At 39.6% G+C, this 20,813-nt stretch overlaps 1 protein-coding gene across 1 annotated transcript in view; it reads right to left on the bottom strand.

Annotated features, from left to right (window-relative positions):
* The window catches only part of alcama (activated leukocyte cell adhesion molecule a), a 65,186-nt gene that overhangs the window by 15,864 nt on the left and 28,509 nt on the right, over positions 1–20,813 (bottom strand). The window contains exons 2-5 of the mRNA XM_041801363.1: positions 6,407–6,513; positions 5,887–6,106; positions 5,132–5,196; positions 1,261–1,348 (exon numbers count right to left, since the gene is read on the bottom strand). Of these exons, the coding sequence (XP_041657297.1) occupies positions 1,261–1,348; positions 5,132–5,196; positions 5,887–6,106; positions 6,407–6,513 (480 nt within the window). The remainder of the gene's footprint in view (positions 1–1,260; positions 1,349–5,131; positions 5,197–5,886; positions 6,107–6,406; positions 6,514–20,813) is intronic.

Consider the following 20,813-nt stretch of genomic DNA (forward strand, 5'->3'; position numbering starts at 1 on the left):
TCATGGTAGTGTGTTCTCTGCCAAACCTGGGGTCCCTGCTTTCTACAGCTGAGAGGCAGAATAGATACAGCTGTATTTTTTGTTGACAGTTTTACCGACAGTTGAGAAATATTATGGATTTTGAATGTCCAACAAAAACTACATTACATTTTAGTCTAGTTTTAGTCATCTTGATGAAAACATTAAACTTAATTTTTGTCAGTTTTAGTCATCACAGATCTATTTTTCTTATTCTTAGTCTAGTTTTCGTCATTGAAAAAAAGGCTGTTGACGAACATTTGTAGTCATAGTTTTAGTTGACGACATTAACACTACTTTCAGTCTTTTTATTGAGCAGATAAAAACGTTCAGAGCCTGAGAGTTCATGTAAAAAACTTTACTGTAAAGGAAAATCCAGGTCAATAATGTCACATGTTGTTGATAAGAGTGAAGGAAACCTGAGAAGTTTTTTTTTCATCTAAAAACAAAAAGAATTAATTACAATTGTAAATCAAGATTGATGTGAAAAAATTGGAGATTTAATATTTTAACTGTATCACCCAGCCCTATCATTAGCTAATCCACACACGTTTACATGCCTCAGATGAAGCAGTGTGAGAAACTTGGAGTTTTAAGTGTTTTGCCCAAGGACACATCGACATGTGACTGTGGGAGCTGGGGATCGAACGCACAACCTAGGAGGACGACCTACATTGCCCCCCCCCCCGAAAAACAGACAAACAAACAAACAAACAAAAAAACCCTGGAATATTCCTCTTTACCAGTAAAAACAGTGAGGAACAAGAGTAATGTCAGAGACACCAGCAAACACATCAACAAATGTACTGAAAATAGATCCATCACTGCACAATTCCACAAATTTAACTCTGCAGTGAGAAGAGCCACTTATAAATGTGTGCAGAGTTAATTATGACTTTGTATTTGTGGATCTAGGATGTTGGAAGTCTCACACTTCCACACAGTTGACTCTTCTCTGGAAGTTACCCAACCACAGTGTGTCAGCACACTTCCTTTCTGGGTCTGATTTTAGACCCAGGTCTGTTTGGGCAGCTCTGCTTGGTGCTGCAGATGATGTTGTTTCATTGCTTTGGTATTGCTATGGTAGAAATAATTTACTTACCTGTGTCCCATCAGCTCGTGTCTCTTACTAGGTCTGGTCTTGATCTTAACTTTTTACAAACTCTCAGATGTGGATCTCTTTGAACAGAATTTCCTGCTCAATGGAACTGTGACACTGTGGGAGTGGTGTGGATGAATTACCTTTCCCATCAGCTACCAGAGGCTCTCCGTCCCTCGCCCATGTGATTGTGGCAGCAGGGTGTGCTTCTGCTGCGACACACGTTCCCAACTAAACATAAGAGAAAAAAACAAGTGGAGAAATGTTGGTTTCATCAGTTTTACAGCAGGAATTTACAATAAAAGGACTGTGTCGTAATAATCAGGCTCCAGATTTATTCTGACTTTTGTTCTGCTTCCTCCTTTGCTGATAGATCTTATTAAAGGTCAGTAACAGTAGCAGAGATACGCTCTGTGTGACCTGAATAAGATGCATTCTTACCCATACTGCCTTTCACTTCCTCTATTGAGCCTACCAGGGAATGTGACTCACTAAAAAGATGTTTTAAGACTTAGTCAGGAAGTACAACAGTGGAGCAATCATCTGACGTGTTTTTCACTATCAGTTTAGTCAGTCTTTAAAATCTACCCTTTAAAATCTCTCAAAGTAAATTAAATTATCTACCAAAGAGAGCTCTTGTTTCAGTGTTGGTTATTTCAGACGGCTTTACTGACACAGAAACAGTAAAATGTCTCAGATAAAGAAGGAGTGAAATGACAACAAGCACAGGTGTAGGTGAAGAGCTCCTGCCTGCCTATAAATATGTTCAGCTCAGTCTGAGGAGCTGTTTCTCTGTTTTCGGTGGTGATAGCTCTGTATGACCACAGTTCCTGTTGGCTGAAACAGAGGCGCGGTTAGTGTAACTGTCAGGATTTTAATAGTCACAGTGGTCTATAGCCTGCTGCAGTGAGTCAAGGGGAAAATACGTTCAACCTGTTCAGAGAACAGGTGTTTTGTTTTCTCTGTTTGCTCTAATTAGTTAGACCTTCATCTTCTCAGAATGAGCAGAGCCCTGTTGTTAAAAACAGTGGTGGGTCGGGACTCAAGCTCTTTCTAGTGGGATGAACACTGCAGTTACTCTGGTATAAACCCACTAGACTCCATTTACTCAAGTATAAACCCACTGCACTCCAGTTACTCTGGTATGAACCCACTAGACTCCATTTACTCAAGTATAAACCCACTACACTCCACTTATTCTGGTACAAACCCACTAGACTCCATTTACTCAAGTATAAACCCACTACACTCCACTTACTCTGGTACAAACCCACTAGACTCCAGTTACTCAAATATAAACCCACTACACTCCACTTACTCTGGTATAAACCCACTAGACTCCATTTACTCAAGTATAAACCCACTACACTCCACTTACTCTGGTATGAACCCACTAGACTCCATTTACTCAAGTATAAACCCACTACACTCCACTTACTCTGGTACAAACCCACTAGACTCCAGTTACTCAAATATAAACCCACTACACTCCACTTACTCTGGTATAAACCCACTAGACTCTAGTTACTCTGGTATAAACCCACTAGACTCCAGTTACACTGGTATAAACCCACTAGACTCCACTTACTCTGGTATAAACCCACTAGACTCCACTTACTCTGGTATAAACCCACTAGACTCCAGTTACACTGGTATGAACCCACTAGAATCTAGTTACTCAAGTTTAAACCCACTAGACTCCACCTACTCTGGCATGAACCCACTAGACTCCAGTTAAACTGGTATGAACCCACTAGAATCCAGTTACTCAAGTATAAACCCACTACACTCCACTTACTCTGGTATAAACCCACTACACTCCACTTACTCTGGTATAAACCCACTACACTCCAGTTACACTGGTATGAACCCACTAGAATCCAGTTACTCAAGTATAACCCCACTTGAATCCAGTTACTCAAGTATAAACCCACTACACTCCACTTACTCTGGTATAAACCCACTACACTCCAGTTACACTGGTATGAACCCACTAGAATCCAGTTACTCAAGTATAACCCCACTAGAATCCAGTTACTCAAGTATAACCCCACTAGAATCCAGTTACTCAAGTATAAACCAACTACACTCCACTTACTCTGGTATAAACCCACTACACTCCAGTTACTCTGGTATGTGCTTTTAACTATAAGATCAGATTTTTTACTTTATAAAGTAGTAGTTAGAAAAGCAGGTAAAGTGACAGCTTTATAAAAAAAAGAGAAAAAACAATTAAAAAAGTAAACTACAATAAAAAATATCCATATTTATATATATATAGTAAAAAATATATAAATATATAAAAAATAACAATAAAAAAGATAAAAAACATGAAATGAAAAAACAATAAATGAAAAAAAAATCAGTAAATAGATTAAGTTAAGTCCAAACAGATGTGGGTATTTAAATCAAAGTTAATCAGAATTATTTTTAGAATTATTGCATTTATTTATTATAGTAAAGATATGCCATTTTTATTTAAATATAAGGCTTTTACATCAGGTATGCATTTTTAAAAACTTCATCTAGTTTTAAGTACTTGTATTATTTTAAGTAAATAGGTCAGTTTGTCCAAATTAATATTGTTATTATTTTAAAGCTATTTTAGTTCAAGCAACAAATTAATCTTTAATATTTTCAAATTCTATCCCATTATTTTGGCGTTTAATTTTAATTTTCATTAATACTTTAATATATATCCATTTTTGGATAATGTTTTAAATTAATTTTACCCTTAGAAAGGGGGGTAATGCATAAATAATACATCTAAAGATCGCTCTAATAATCAGCAATTTTTCAATGTATAAATTAATAAATACTTACAGTATGTTAAACATCACATTTAAAGTATAATTAAAGACCAACTTAAACACAGTTTATTTAAAGAAATCAGGCAGAATATTCAACCTAAATGACGTCTATCCAAGTACAATGTGCCATACATGGTCATGTTTTATGGCAACAAGAAGCGACGCTGGGGTCTTATTGGCTGACGTTTGGATGCTGTATAAATCCTGTTGTGTTTTACAAGCTCTCACAGATTAGTAAAATAGCTCCCATCATGGTGAAAATGTCTGAACATTTCATCCTAATGTGGACATGAGAGGTCACTGGCAGAGCAGCAGAACTCAAAGGTGTCTGAAATCCAGATGGTCCAGTTCATGGTGCATGCAGGGATGCCAGTGCAGGGATTCTGAGAGTCAGGGCTCATATGTGTTTAACAGTTAGTTTTCACTTTGCAGGAGTGGTTTGAGCTGATCAGCTTGGTTGCACTGGTAAATACCAACAGTCCAGCTCACAGGATGTCTCACTGGAGCAAATCTGGCTCCTGTGGTCAGGTGCCAAGTCCTGCTGGAAAAGAAAATCCCTATCTTTTCTCTTTCTCTTCAGATGGAGGCATGACGGGCTCTAAAATCTCCTGCTACACTCTGGACTTGAGAAAGACCAGAGGACCAACAGCAGCAGACATAGACCCCAAAACCATCACTGACTGTGAAGACTGGAAACACTGGACCTCAAGACCTGAAGGATTCTGGACCTCTCTGATCTTCCTCCAGACTCTGGGACCTGGATTTACAAATGAAATGCTAAATGAACTTTCATCTTGAATACATGACCACTGAGACCACAATGGTCTAGATCTGTTTCTACTTAGCCCTGTTGAGGGTCTGATCAGGAGTGGTCATCTAAGAACCCCACACTTGTATCCCATACTCCTGGACCATCTGTGTGGTGGCTCCTGATCCACTGACTCCAGTCTAAGTCCAGTCCTTGTGAAGCTCCTCTAAGTTCTTGAATCTTCTTTGTCTGACAATCCTCTGAAGGCCAAGCCCCCTTTTGTTCTGCCCTTTTCTTACCACACTTGTCCCTTCGGTCGACTCTCCATGCTCTCCCCTCCCAAACATGGCTGTAGATGAGCTGTCATTTCAAGTGTCCAAATGTCAGCATTTATTTTTGAGATGATCTGATGTGTGAAGAGGCCATTCAATATTCAATAAACTTCAATGAACTTACCGTTAAAAGTTTGTCCTTCTGCAGAGCCTCAGGCTTGTCCAGGATCTGCACTGAGGATGGTTTCTCTTCAAACACACAAGAAGAGATTCAAATGTTAGAATTTCAACAATGAAACTGTTTCCTTTACATTCAGAAATGACTGAGCGTGGGCACACAGAAAATAACATTCTCACTGAGGAGCTAAGCTGGACTGAGTGTGTGATTCATGGTAAGAATTTAAGTCACATTTGCATAAAGGAAAATGCACTAGTGATAACAGCTTTTTCCATTTTAACCAGGAAAAACTTCACTGCCATTAAAAATGTCTTTTTCAAGAGTGTCCAAACAATAAGCAAAAAGCAAAGATAAATTCAAATCTCACGTCTTTGTCTAATTAGTCAATCCTAGTTATTCTTAAATCCATCATCAATGATTTCAAGTTCATGTTTGTTGTTGAATCAGTTTTTTAAAAGCTAGACTCAGAATGTTTTATCTTCTGCTGCAGCTAATAAATGTTCTTTATTTCTGCACTACCATCTTTTTTTCCACACAGGAAAATTATTACAACTGCAGATTTAACATTTGATTAGTGCACATATAAACGCACATCAACTGGTTTAATTTAATGTTTTATTAAGAAAAAGTTTCACAGAGAAAAATGATTGAATTATCATACCTCAGTCCTGACATTTCTCATGTTTAGAGAGGCTTTAGGAGAAATAGATCAGATAAAATCTCCTGTGTCTCTTCAGAGTTGAGTGTAATGTGGAGCTTACTGTTAACCACCACAGAGGTGGGGTACTCCATGAGGTTGGTGTCTGACACCACCATGCAGGTGAAGGTCTTCTGGTCGTCGAGTGTGGCCTGACTGATGAGCAGGCTGAAATCCTTGTTGGTGCTGATCCGATCAGCGTAATCATCCGTGGCCTGAATAGTGGCCTGCTCACTGCGGGCCTGTTTGATCAGCAAATCACCAGGAGTGCCGTCATCTCTCTCCTGAAATGACACCATAAAATAATGAGTGAAAAATATCTGCAACATCTCTGAATCATAAATACTTTTCTAGAACTAAGACAGACAGACAAACTACAATCTAGAGTAGAGTATTTAAAGTTAAATCTTAGAAGCAAAAATCTGTTTTTTTTGTCCCTCAAGTTTATTGAATATTTCCAGTTTAGGAGGAAACATTTCAGTCCTTAAAAACAACAGTAATATTCGTTTACTCTCTGTCACAGCAGTAAAATAGTCCTTTTCTTTCATGAGCTCAGCACAGCTGAAATGTCCATTTCTACTCACATATTTCCACTTGATGAACATCAGATCCTCTGGTGCTGGAGCTCCACCGTTGCATGGTACCACAATGGTCTCCCCATATAGTCCAGTCACACTCTCTGTAGCCCACACTACAACACAGAAGAAAACAGAGCTCACAAGACTGAAAGTATAATAAACCATCACAAGAGAAAACAGTCCTGACGGCTCGACATCGTATCAAGAATAACGAGTGTGAGGTGAGAAGAACAGCGGTCATAGTGAGCCGGAAGAGGGGATATGGGCGTGGCCGACCTCACAATGGAGCTCAGACTACACCATTTTTTTTGTTTGATGACGGCCCCATGTGGGACCACTAACATCTTGCCCTGTCTTGGCCACACTACTGACGTCCCCACTGCCTCTGAGACTGTGCGTGAGGTCAAAGGTCATCATCGCTGACCTCAAACGCCAATGTAAGAAAAATTCTGACATGCTCATCTCGTCGCGTCATGGGGCGTCTTGGATGCGTCATTAATTATGTCACACTACAAAAATGTGGCTCCCATTGTCAAAATCAGGCCCGGGTTTTGCCGATGAGCTGCGACGTTGCAAAAATCTGTCAAAATTTGTTAAGTCTGAGCCGCCATAACAAAAACCTTAATACCAGCAAACTACAGCCCAAACTAAATCAGCAAAACCCCACGAACTCATCATGGACAGGAGGAAAAGAGGGAAAAGAGTGTGTCTCTAACGGAGGGGTGTCAAACTCAAGGCCCGGCCTGAGGCACATGTCTCTCCCCTGCTCTTGTCCCTGTTTCTGACTCTATCCACCTTCTTCCTTGATCAAATAAAGGCACAAAAATGCCCAAAATAAATCTAAAAATATATATATGATATATAGATATAGATGATGATTTTGACTTTCATTTTCATATATATATTTATATATATATATATCATTTATATATTATTTTTTCTATTCTTTTTTTCTTTTTATTTTGTGTTTTGACCTTTTGAACTGATACGTTTGCCTTTTAACTTCACACTTTGAGCCTTTAAACTGATCATTTTCACTTTTTTTATGTTGATGTTTATGGTGTTTATCATCAGAGCTACGTTGTTTTTTACTTCCCATAATTCATCACTGGTGAAAATGAAGTTGAAAGTTTTTGGTTAAAAAACCCTGTTTGGCCCTCAGGTTAGACCTAAATCTAGATTCTAGCCCTGGCTGGGATTGAGTTTGACACTCGAACGGCACGCTCTGATTAGAGCAGACTCAGGTGAGCTGGACTCAGGTGAGCTGCAGCCAGACCAGAGAACCAGGGGACAGAGGTTCAGCAGGAGCTTTGTCCTCAGTGCTGCTGCTTTTAAGCTCAATCAACTAAACCTGGAGAGATGAAGTCAAAGATATTATCATAGTGAAGGCACTTGTGGAACTGACAGAGAGGAACAAAAAGTAAATCCACATGATCCCAGGTCTTCAGATGTCCTGAAGAAGCTGTTTAGATACTCTCCACTATTGTCAGAGCATGTGAGTCCCAGGAGAGCACGCCAAGCTCCCATTGAAACAACAAAACCAAACCATTTCCTCTTTCAGCTGGAGCCATTATCACCGTGGCACAGACGATTCCTCTGCAGTGTGGGAGGAGAGAAGACAGATGGATGGAGGTCAGAGAGGAGTGGAGGACACTAAGGCCTTCACGCTTTTTCAGATTTCAGGTAAACAAGCAGAACAAGTGTGTTCAGATTGTGCTCATTCCAGAGAGATGAGGTCACAACCTGCAGGACTGCAGCTGCTGTCCGAGGTTTGCTCATCCACATTTCAGGCTTCATACCTGACCTTGAGCCTTCAGTCGGGGCTGACATAGGCCAGCTACACACCGGATCACTTTAGGTCCAACTCTGAGCCCAGTTTGCCCCGCAGCGAACAAAGGGGCATTGTCCAATTCAAGGCTTGTTACAACCTGTTCACATATTCCTTAAATGTGTGGCATCAGAACTTAATGCTGGTCTGGAGATTAGGAGGAAGCCAACATCACTAAACCATTCATTGGAGTGATCCTCAAACACCCTAACGTTTCTGTCTTTATTCTTTTACTGAGGCCAGATTTATAAAAGAATACAACCAATCAATTAGAAATAAAAGTGTCATATCAGGGTATTTTCATTTAGTCTGACAGTGAAACATTAGGGTGCATCGCCTTACTGAATGTCGTTTAGTTAAAGCCAAAATAATTGACTGAATCTAAAAGGAAAGTCTTCAGTTTGACTCTTCAGATTAACAAATATCACCAAGTATCTCTGCTTCAGAATTAGAAAGAAACTAAAGGTGGAGTTTCTCCAACCAAACAGACTACAGTCTCACTAACAACTGAACTGGAAGGATTTTATTTTATCTTGGGATTAAATCATCCAAATCATTAAAGTTCTACCTTTTAGATATCACCAGCTAATTGTACAGAACTATCTCCTACAGTAATACTGTCTGTGTGATCATTTGGTCTAATAATATGAAAATTTTTGAGTGTTTGCTCTACATACAAGTAGAGAGGACTGCAAACAGACTCCTTCCAGCCAGACCAGAAAAACCCCTTTGACAAACATGAGGCCTGGACCCTCTCTGTCCTGGAGCCATGATACTGTTTACCCTGGAAGCTCTGACAAAACGCCTCTTTACTCACGAGTACAGAGGCGTTCAGGAGACATTTTAAAAGAACGTTCAGGGATCTTCAGCCTCCTTTGTGTCAAAATGAGAGACTATTGATGGAATAGAGAAACTATTTATGACGTCAGTGTTTGGTGTGATGCATTTTCACTAAGAGAGTACTGGGATGTTCTCAAATTTACAGACATTTCTAAAGGAAAACATGAAAACAAAACAATGACATGTACATTGCATTCTGCAGCAGTGTTAATTTTGTCAACTAAAACTATGACTAGAAATGTTTGTCAACAGTCTTTTTTTCCATGACAAAACTAGACTAAGACTAACAAAAATACATCTGTGATGACTAAAACTAGACTAAGACTAACAAAAATACATCTGTGATTACTAAACTAAGACGAACAAAAATACATCTGTGATGACTAAAACTAGACTAAGACTAACAAAAATACATCTGTGATGACTAAAACTAGACTAAGACTAACAAAAATACATCTGTGATGACTAAAACTAGACTAAGACTAACAAAAATACATCTGTGATGACTAAAACTAGACTAAGACTAACAAAAATACATCTGTGATGACTAAAACTAGACTAAGACTAACAAAAATACATCTGTGATTACTAAACTAAGACGAACAAAAATACATCTGTGATGACTAAAACTAGACTAAGACGAACAAAAATACATCTGTGATGACTAAAACTAGACTAAGACTAATAAAAATACATCTGTGATGACTAAAACTAGACTAAGACTAATAAAAATACATCTGTGATGACTAAAACTAGACTAAGACTAACAAAAATACATCTGTGATGACTAAAACTAGACTAAGACTAACAAAAATACATCTGTGATGACTAAAACTAGACTAAGACTAACAAAAATACATCTGTGATGACTAAAACTAGACTAAGACTAACAAAAATACATCTGTGATGACTAAAACTAGACTAAGACTAACAAAAATACATCTGTGATGACTAAAACTAGACTAAGACTAACAAAAATAGATCTGTGATGACTAAAACTAGACTAAGACCAACAAAAATACATCTGTGATTACTAAAACTAGACTAAAATGTAATTTAGTTTTCGTTGGACATTCTAAATCTGTTATATTTCTCCACTGTGTGTAAATCTGTCAAAAAACAATGCAGGTGTATCTATTCTGCCTCTCAGCTGTAGAAAGCAGGGACCCCAGGTTTGGCAGAGAACACACTACCATGATTTGGTACCAGATTTAGACAAGAGAATAAATGCTTGGACTAAAAGTAAAGACTAAAATGTGAGGACTTTTATGGACTAAAACTAGACTAAAATGTTTTGAGTTGTCATCGACTAAATTTGGCTGAACAATTTGGGAAAATAATCTGATTCCGATTTTTTTACCCAATATTGCAACTGCGATTAAATATGCGATTATTTCTTAAGTTCCTCATGTCATGTATTTTCCTACAAAAACAAGCAATAATTCATTCTATTCTATAACCAACACATTACTAGATTAAACTAGAGCTGGACAATTTTGAAAGAATATGAAAAACATACAAAAATGAGGAAAATAGGATTTTTTTGTACATTACTCTAGAAATATACCACCAAAATGATTGCATATGTAAATTATGATGTCTCTGCTGCAAAAAGAAAATGTAAACTGGTATTTTGACACAAATTCCAGGTTAAAGAAATACTGCACCTTGTGCAATTTGTAAATTGCAGGAGGCCATAATTCAGTTTAATCTCATTCGCGATTAATTGCCCAGCCCATACCGTTGCATCTCTATTACCGTGGAGCCTCTGCCACGTGGATGTGTGAGGAAGGTTGTTGTGGATGCAGAATGATCCAACATTTACAGAGCTCAGAATAACATCAACAGAAGAACCTGCATAAAGTCTGTTCAGGTTTATATTTGACATTAGATGTCTCTCTTTCTCAGACATTAACAGGAGGGATGCTCGACCTTCTCTTCCTCTGTCTGATCAGCTGCAGATACTCACAGGTGATCTGCATGACCTGGGTGCATAATAGGAGAGTTAGAGCAGATATTTCTCTAGTTTATGATGCTCTCTATTAGAAAACCTGGCTGTCTGTGTAGGACACATGCAGGCAACATCACCTGCAGATCAGTGTTCATTTTGGCAGCTATTTTTAATTTTAGTCTTTAAAGGAAATGCATTTCAGTTTTAGTCACATTTTAGTTATTTTTATCCTTTTTAGTTTTAGTTAGGGCTGGGGAATCGCAATTTGGCATGCTGCAATTTACAAATCGCACAAGGTGCAATATCACTTTAACCTGAAAAGTGTCGAAATATCAGTTTGATGCAATGTTTTTGTTTTTTTATGCTTCACACAATACTCAAACATTCAAGTTTCTTTTTATTTACTTTTTACAAAAATCCTTTTCTTGCTCATGCATTTATTTTTCTTCATCAAAATGAGAATATGAGAAATGATCATCCCCTGCAAAATAGAAATTGATACCAAATTTGAGCCAAAAGCACAATAAAATATTGTTTCTAAATTCAGCCCTAGTTTATAATATAGATGATTTCTTGCTTATGTTTGCTGAACAACAGATAAAACAAGGAACCTAAATAATCACACATTTAATCACAATATTGTAGAAATAAAATGCAATTCGATTCTTTTAAATGGTTCAGCCCTAAATATGGAATAAGATGGGGTTCAGGAGAGTTGGGCAACTTTGAATCAGGAGGGAAACTCCGTCCAAAAGTAGTGAAGGGCAGTCTTTGGCAGAAGAAACACTGAACACAGAGAGGATCTCGTAGCTCTGATTCAGGAAGACCACAGCTTAACATGATGGTAGGACATTCTACCCCCACAAAAACTTGAATTTGTTTCAAACACTCCTGATTTCTCCAGAATGTGCCTGTGTTTCTCTGCACTCACAGCTCTCTGGTGCCTACAGTCTGATGAAGCACGCTCTCACTGTGATTACAGCAGGGATCCTCTCTTTGCTAACCTGGCACACCTGAAAACCTTCAATACTAAGCGTATTGGCACAGAGAATTTGAAAAAACTCGGAGTGTGATTGGATGAACATTCTGTCTGTCACATCTATACAGGCCTATCAGAGCAACAAAACACGTGACATAGCCACGACTGAGGTGCACGTGTGCAGCTACCGAGGAATAATGCGAATCATGGCTACTGTAGACATGTCAGTACACGACTTTTGTCGGTTTTGAAAAGAAAACAACTCACTGCTGTTCTTTGTTCTTCTTTTAACGAAGAAATGTCGTCAAGTTCTGACAAAACTGGCGCTTTAGCAGCATCCACACTAATCTCTTCCGCCATAATTGCAAAGGCCTCTTGTTGCTGCTCGTTTACGTCACGACTCCGCCGCGCCTGAAAGTACTGCCCCTCGTTGCTGATTGGTCCTGTCACTTTGTAACCGGGCCCAAATGGTTCAGACGGGAGTTTTGCAAGATGGATTCACCAGGGAATAATAAGGAAAGGGGCGTATTCATCTGCTCTGCAAGGTTATCTCTTTCCCTGTCTGCTACAAAAACAACAGTCAGTGTGAAGAAAAGCTGCATGAGAAGAGTCATATCTCTGAAAGAAGCTACTAGAATACAGACTAAAAAACATCTACAGGACCAGAGAAAATGAACAAATGATCACCAAGCCTGTGCAAAGTTCTAAATACACACCGGCACCTGGAGAGAAAATATGTAAAGTCTGTCTGCAATGAGACTTCCTTTTCTGTAAATATCTCTTTGCTTGAATTATAAAGCATTAAATTAATAAAGTCTAAATACACTGCCTGGCCAAAAAAAAAGTCGCCACCTGGATATAACTAAGCAAATAGGTACAGGCCTCCTATTGGATAATTACTGCATGGGCGATTATCTTTCAGCTGGCAACAAGTTATTTAACCCCAGCTGATGCAATGAGTAACTTCTCATCTCTTAAACAATGGATTTTTTCTTCCCTAATGGCACGGGCATATTCCAAGATGACAATGCCAGGATTCATCGGGCTCAAATTGTGAAAGAGTGGTTCAGGGAGCATGAGACATCATGTTCACACATGGATTGGCCACCACAGAGTCCAGACCTTAACCCCATTGAGAATCTTTGAGATGTGCTGGAGAAGGCTTTGCGCAGTGGTCAGACTCTCCCATCATCAATATTAAAATTAATGCAACACTGGATGGAAATAAATCTTGTGACCTTTCAGAAGCTTATCCAAACAATGCCACAGTGAATGGGTGCTGTAATCAAAGCTAAAGGCGGTCCGACGAAATATTAGAGTGTGTGACCTTTATTTGGTGGCGAGTTTTTTTTTTGGCCAGGCAGTGTATGTTCAGGGGTGAGACAGGTCAGAGGGCAAGTGGGAGCTGTAGTTCATTGAATTCATACTAGATTTTCTCTCTCTGCCCCCTTACTATGGTCAAAGTTTTCCAGCTGAAACAGCTGCTATAACTAATGGAACTGGAGGGATAAAAAAAAACCTCCCTGAGGGAAGGGAGGGATAGGATATCAGCACTTAAAGAGGAGAGTGTTGGACCATCTGCAGCATCCTTCACACCAGACTACACCTCCTGAGGTCTGTAGCCAAGCTGTTGGGGTCAACATTAGTAAAGGATTGGGTTGCTGGCACTTAACAGATGATCTGTAGTCAGCGTACATTCAGCAACCAAGAGTCCATATGTACATCTATTCATATGTCAATATCTGCAGGCAGAGCCATCTGTATCCATCTGAGGTAAGGCTGAGGAGCATGCATCCTAACGTCTACACACCTGCAGCTGGCTGCTTCTCCTGGGGGGGACTGAGCATAAGACTTTCCTCATGCCTCACAATCAAATCTACATATTAAAAGTTTGAAGGCTGCTGAGTAGAAAAAGACAAGCTTTTTGCATGTCAGAGACTGTCATCAGTAAAAAGGAACAGTAGAAGTCTGTTTGTTAGTAACTTCTGAGGACTCATTTAGCTCGAACAGCCCCATTCTGAACTCTTAGATTTGCACTTTGACATCAAACTTCCAGGTCAGCATCCAGCGTTGAGCACGCTCAGAACTCTTTGTTTGGGTCTGATTGAGGTGTATTAAACATCAGACAGACTTGTCTTGATGTCTAAAGCTTCTATGGTTTGGGGCCAATCGTGGTGATATCTTTGCCGTGGCTCTGAAACAGCGGTCTTACTGTGGCAGACGGCCATCGTCACGGTCTTACCACCAAGGATAGCCTGGGATAAAACTCTGACAGAGATTTGTGGAAGGCCTTCTCACAATGTGACTGCTGCTACGACCTACATCGCCTAAACCCAGGGGTTCTTAATGTTGGGGTCGGGACCCCATTGGGGGTCGTGAGGCACTGAGAGGGGGTCTCCAGATGACTTAAAACACAAAGAACATTTTTTAAATTACACTGTTGCTATTTCACACCAATTTTGCCTAATTTTAACCCATTTTCATCACTTTTTCCCACCAATTTTGCCAACTTAAAACCCATTTGTCATTTTAAACCCTTTCCACCACTTTTTATCGGCCTGTTTTTGTTACTTGTAAACCAAATCTTGCAACTGTTGGCTCTGTTGACACATTATTGCCACTATTAATCCCTTTTACCACTCTTTAAGCCACATTTCATGATTTGATATGCCCATATCTGCCAGTTTATGACTTTTTCTGCTTTAGCTAACCCTTTTTGCCAGTTTTTATTAATTTTCATTCCATTTCACCAAATTTCCACCTATTTTTGACACTTTAACACCATTTCAGCCACTTTCGAAGCCTCTTTTACCACTTATTATGCCAATTTTTTACCACTTTTAACCATTTTTGCCTTTTTTTGTTATTTTGCCACTTTTATCTTATTTTTGGCATTTTTAACCCATTTAACCCATTTAACCCAACTTTTAAACATGAATTTCACCACCTTTCCTACCATTTTTTGCCATTATTAACCCATTGTAGCTATTTTTCATGTATTTAAATTCTGTTTTCAGCAAAAGGATTAATATTTTTAAAAGAGGGCTACTTACTACACAAAAGAATTGAAGTGTGTTTCTTTGATAAGAGTGGTTATTATTCAGCTTAAATATAAAATGCCACAACTTAACTTTACAATGGACCAGGAATTTGCGGGCCCCCAGTTTGGCTGGGCCCCAGAAAGATCTCCCTTTTCCCCCCCTAATGGTCAGCCTTGTCTCCACATGACTATTCTTGAATGTTCATGACAGTGTTCAGCCACCTTCAGGTACAGTGGGGGTCCCCGGTCTCTGGCACCTTTATTAAAAGGTTGAGAACCCCTGGACTAACCAACCAATGGGAATGCAGCAAGAAATGATCCTTCTACTGTTGAGGTCAGTTTCCCGTTTATCCAGATTTTGTGCGTACGGCAGGGTCAGAGCTGCCGTGGAGGTGCACACATTTTCACGTCAAGTTTGTTTTTTATAAATCCCAAACGTGACTTACAAGTGACGTACGCTTTCTTTTGTGCATACGCAGCGTTTATAAATGAGGCCCCTGAACACGATAAATCACCTTTTTGTCCCTGCATGGAAACACTGAGTATCAGTGAACAACAACAACAGGGCCCTGCAGCCGTTTAACCATTGATGTCCAGTAGGAAACACTGTAATCAACATATCCAAACCTGTCCCAGCCATTAGATTTATCCTGGTAGGACAGCTCAGGTATGTTTAACACAAAGATATCTGCACGGCTGACCCTTGGCGGCTGGATTTGAAGAGAGAAGAGGCTAGTGACTTGTGGTGTCAGAGCGAGCCTTGTGACCCCCTGTGAATCCTCCTGCTACTGTTCAGTTCAGACACTAACTTTGATCATAGGAATGCTTTTATCCAGGAAGACGTGGAGAGAATTCCTTCCTGCTCTGCCTTTTTCTGCACGCATGGTTTTACAAACAGTCATAAAGCAGCACTGAAACTGTACGGCATGTAAGAGTAGCTGTTAATGTCTTAAACAAGCCCACTCTCAAACAAAATGTTTCTATCATTACAGAGTCAAGCAGAGCTGAGAGATGAAGTTCAGATTCAGATTCAGATAAGTTTTATTGTCATAAGTGCGGCGCAGCTCACAATCACACATTCATCACAAAGAAAAGCAAACAGGCAGTACACAGAGACAGACAGTGGTCCACAGTGACCCAGATAAAGAAACTTACAGCGAGAGTTTTGTATTGCACCTGCCCTGGAATATTGCACTGGCTTCACTGGAATAAGCAAATTGAAATATTTTGCACACACCCTTGGTGCAGGATAGCAAATTGCCTGAAGAAAGCACATAATGAGCAGTTCATGACAGTAGGAACCAAAACAAGACCCAAGTAGACAGTCTGGTAGTTGTCTTAGACTCGAGGCTCAATTTAAAATGTTCAGGGCTCACAGTCTGTAGGTCCCTTTTCAATCACCTGTCATCTACCATATATTAGACCAATATTTCTGTATGACAGAGTCCTGGTCACCATTAGTGACACCCATTAAATCTAAGTACATCATGTAGAGTATACAGCTGAAAAAAAGATGAAGCTAGTGAGACCGCTCTGTTTGATAAAACAACATCTAAAAAACTACAGCAGGAGGAAATAGAAAAACTGAAAGACTGCTGTGACACTGGTATTGGCACCCTTTAAATCAATGAGGGAAAAACTCCTTCTTACTCACCTGTGACAAATCAGAAATCAGAATCACCTTTGTTAAACTGTCAGGACCCACCAATGAATGATGACTTAAATGTTTGAAAAGTTATCTCCAGTTGATTTACTGATCTTTGCCAAAGAGTACCGGGACAAACCACAGTCCTTCTGGAAAACTGTTCTGTGGACAGATGAAACAAAACTAGAACTTTTTGGGAATGCACACCAGAAAACCAAGCAAAGCTCACAGGGAAAAGCCTCCCAGCAGGTGAGCACGATGCAGGATCCATGATGTGTCTGCTACTGGAGGCCTTAACCGATTACAGAAATCAAGAAATAAGAGGATTACCAGGAGGATTCTGTACGTTTTTCAATATGGTAATTGAGGCAAATAAATAAAATTGAATTTTTAATTTTTTTTAAATTAAATTGTATTTAAATAAATAGGTTGAGTAAATTACATTTAAATCATTAAAAATGCAGCAACCTCCTTTCAAAAGTTCTTCTGAAAGTGTTCCTAAACAGGACACTGTTATCTGGGAATGTTCAGGCTGTTGCTGTCGTTTGCTGTGGTTGTGTGGTTGCCAGGACAGTGTGACAGTGAGTTGTTCCCTGGTTGTCTGTCTGTGTATGAGCGTTGTTCCACATGTATTCACTCAGTACACGCCTGTACCGTACTGAGAGGCCCGTACCGAATCGGTACGGTACACATACACGTACCTTTACACCCCTACTATCCAGTGTAAGAAAACTGGGTTTGAGTCAAAGATCATAGGCTCTCCAGCAAGACAAAGACCCAAAGCATGCAGGAATGGTTGAAAAGTAAAAAATGGACTGTTTCAAACTGGCCAGCAATGAGTCTTGATCACAATCTGATCAAAAATCAATGGTGTGAGCTGAAATGTGGCATTGGGGAAAGCAATCCTGCAAACATTTAAACAAACTGTAAAGGAAGCATGGGACAACATCCCAGCTGAAAAGTGACAGAAGCTTAAAGACGGCTACAGGAGACGTTAGGACGCAGCCATCGCTGCCAACAGCAGACATTCAGGAGCTGTCCATGCTGATTTTTATGTTTCCTCTTTGAAATTAGAACATGAAACATGAAAAATCATGTTTCTGAAACCCAGTTATGGAATTCTGATCCTATTATTTTGGCTCATTTTCATCTACTTCTGAAGATATTATAGAGGTTATAAAACTAATGAAAAGGTGACTGTCTATCTGTAAATAACCACAAAGTGCTCCATATCTGCAGATTCTGACACTCAACATTTTAAACTCTGATCTGCTGCTAGTGATAACTATAATATAGTAGTTTACTGGTGTTTTGTAACCCTAGATTTCACAGCTCCAAAAGAGCATCCACTGTTTTAGTGAGATCTGCAGAGCAGCACAGACAGAAATAGGAATACCAGAGGAACACGGCCTTGACTTGATGCTCCGTTCAGCAGAGGAGGGGATCATAAACGATCACCCCACCACAAATCATCCTGACCAAACATAGCAGGCCTGTAGGCAGGGACAAAAGGATGAGAGGGCACACATGTTTGGAACGTTTTCATTCCTCCATCACTTACTGTTGTTAGAGATCACATGACAGCCATGTAAAAATCATTCTCTAAGTAAAAACATATTTACTGTTTTTAAATCCAACAGTCTGCTGCAACTGAAAAACAGAATCTCACTATCAAAGTTGATGAACACGGACGACAAGGATATTAATGTCAGCCTCCATAGTAAAGAACAGGTTCACTATGATAAGAAAAAAGTGCACATGCTCTTTTCACAGCCTGGACGTTAGCTTATCTGTACACTTTCTGCTGACTCGACAGAAAACACCCGCTGTGTTCACTGCTCTCTAAAACAGCTGGACTATGTTCCTCCACTTTTCTAAATGTCACCCACACATTTGTCTTATCAAGGCAGGCTGTGAAGTATGATGTCTGTACTTGCAGACACCTCCAGTCACCAAAATAATGATTTGATCATTTTGAAACACATGGTACGTATGAGTACGGAACATTTTTGACTACTTTCATACAACACTGTCAATGTTTCAGTGCAATTTAAACAGTCAGAAGTCTTAATAATTAGGCATCTAGGTATGGAGCTATTATTGCAAAACTATCTGCAAATGCATAGAGTTGCAAGTATGTGCACAAATCCACAGATGTGTTCACAGATCTGCAAATTTGTACAAAGATCCACAAATGCCAATTCTGCAAATGTAGAGACCAATCTGTAATTCAAAATCATGAGTTTAAAGCTCAAAATATGAGATAAAATTCATATTCAGTAAATGTACCACGGGCCGGATTTGGCCCCTGGGCCTTGAGTTTGACACCCCTGTCCTGTTTCTGTTTTATTTGTATCGGACTATTGGAATCCACATATGTTTGGAAACCTATTTTACCTCAAGGTAAATAAAAGGCCTGACAGCCTGAGTGCATGACCATAAAGTGCCCAAACTACATCCCCTTCAGCCCTCAGTGGCCTCTGAAGGACAATACAGGGTAAGTTTTAACAGGACTCTATGCTGGCCTTTCTGAATTAGCTGCTGTTTACAACATAGCTTAGGAAGGGAGCAATTTGGACCGTATTTTTTAATGTTTCCCAATTTACATTTATGCAAAGGCATTGAAAGAGCTGTCTGTGTGCAGTTTGCTTCACTTTCCCCTTTGCACATGCGTTTTCCTCATCTCACATTTGCACAGCTCTAGAGGAAATGCAGAGCAACCTTCTGTTGGATCTGGCACCAGGACGTTTATTTTTGTTGCCACAAGGTTTCAATAGAATTGGATTTTTAATAGAATCATAATTAAGTTTAGAAATCTGGTATCAGACAAGCATTTGTCATTTCTTTACATAAAAATAGGATATATATTGGGTGCTTTATTGAGCCAAAGAATATCAAGAGTCAGTCCTACACTGTAGCCTCAAATATAAAATGTTATGTCCCCTATGGTTGTGAAAAGTGTGTAAAAATGCCACATCAGTAAAAATGACATCAGCCTGGTTAGAGTCATTTTTCTGAAGCAGAAAATGTGAGACTTTTTCTTCCAGTCCGACTGAGAGAGAGAGAGAGCTTTCCTTCCCTGAGAGATGAGGCAGAAAAGGAAAAATATTAGCTATGCAAACATGGACTCTGACAGCAAACACTGGGCTATAAGATAAAATGTTCAACAGGTGGCTGAGAGAAAAACAGCCCTCTTCCTCTCCGCTCCTCCCTCCCTTCAGCCAGGGGTCTAATGCATGGGTCGAGTCACAGAGGCCAGACTAACTCTTCTCCATCCCTCTGAAGTGAAGGGGGAGAGGGCAGACAGCTTCCTGACAGCTGTGTTGGTCATCAGCATGCTACCTGGGACAAAATACACATGCAGATCCAAAAGTCCAGAAAAAAGACCATAAGGATGTAGTTTCTCTCTCTGCTGGTCCGATGAATCTGCTGAGGAATGCAGACCACTCAGAGGTCTGGGGGGTCAACTATTTATATTTCAGCCATGACAGAGAGAAGCAGGGACACATTAAGGAATGCTAGGTTTAAGGGAGGCCAGGAAATGTGAACGCTGTTAGAACTAACTCATCTAACACCAACTGGAAGGTTGGAGATAAAGACACACGTAAAGCACATTAAATATATCGGGATCAAACATGTTTACATGGGAACCATTTACTTTACATTGAGCTGGTTCTAATAAAGTTTTGTGGTCAGACAGCAACAATTTTATAACGACTGCCGTACACAGGGATCTGCAAAAACAAGCAAAACCTGCCGCCACAGACGGGCCAGGCCAGCAGTTAGCACTGTGACGTTGTAATGATGTATTCATGTAAACGGGACCTCCGGACGCAGGGGTGTCAAACTCAACCACAGATGGGGCCAGATTCTGAATCAAGGTCTAACCTGAGGGCCTAACAGGGTCCACATTTAACCAAACTGTTAACCTCATTTTCACCAGTAAAAAATTATGGGTAAAAAAAAAAAACTAGCACTGATGATAAATGATTTTGAGATTCAAAAAGTCAAAATGATTAGTTAAAAGGCTCAAAATCTGAGATAAAAAGTCAAACTTATTAGTTCAAAAGGTCAAAACACAAAATTAGGTGTTAAAGTAATGCTTTTAAAAGCCAAATATTTAAAACTGA

Source organism: Cheilinus undulatus, linkage group 12 (genome assembly GCF_018320785.1).
Source record: "Cheilinus undulatus linkage group 12, ASM1832078v1, whole genome shotgun sequence".
NCBI classification, from domain to species: Eukaryota; Metazoa; Chordata; class Actinopteri; order Labriformes; family Labridae; genus Cheilinus; species Cheilinus undulatus.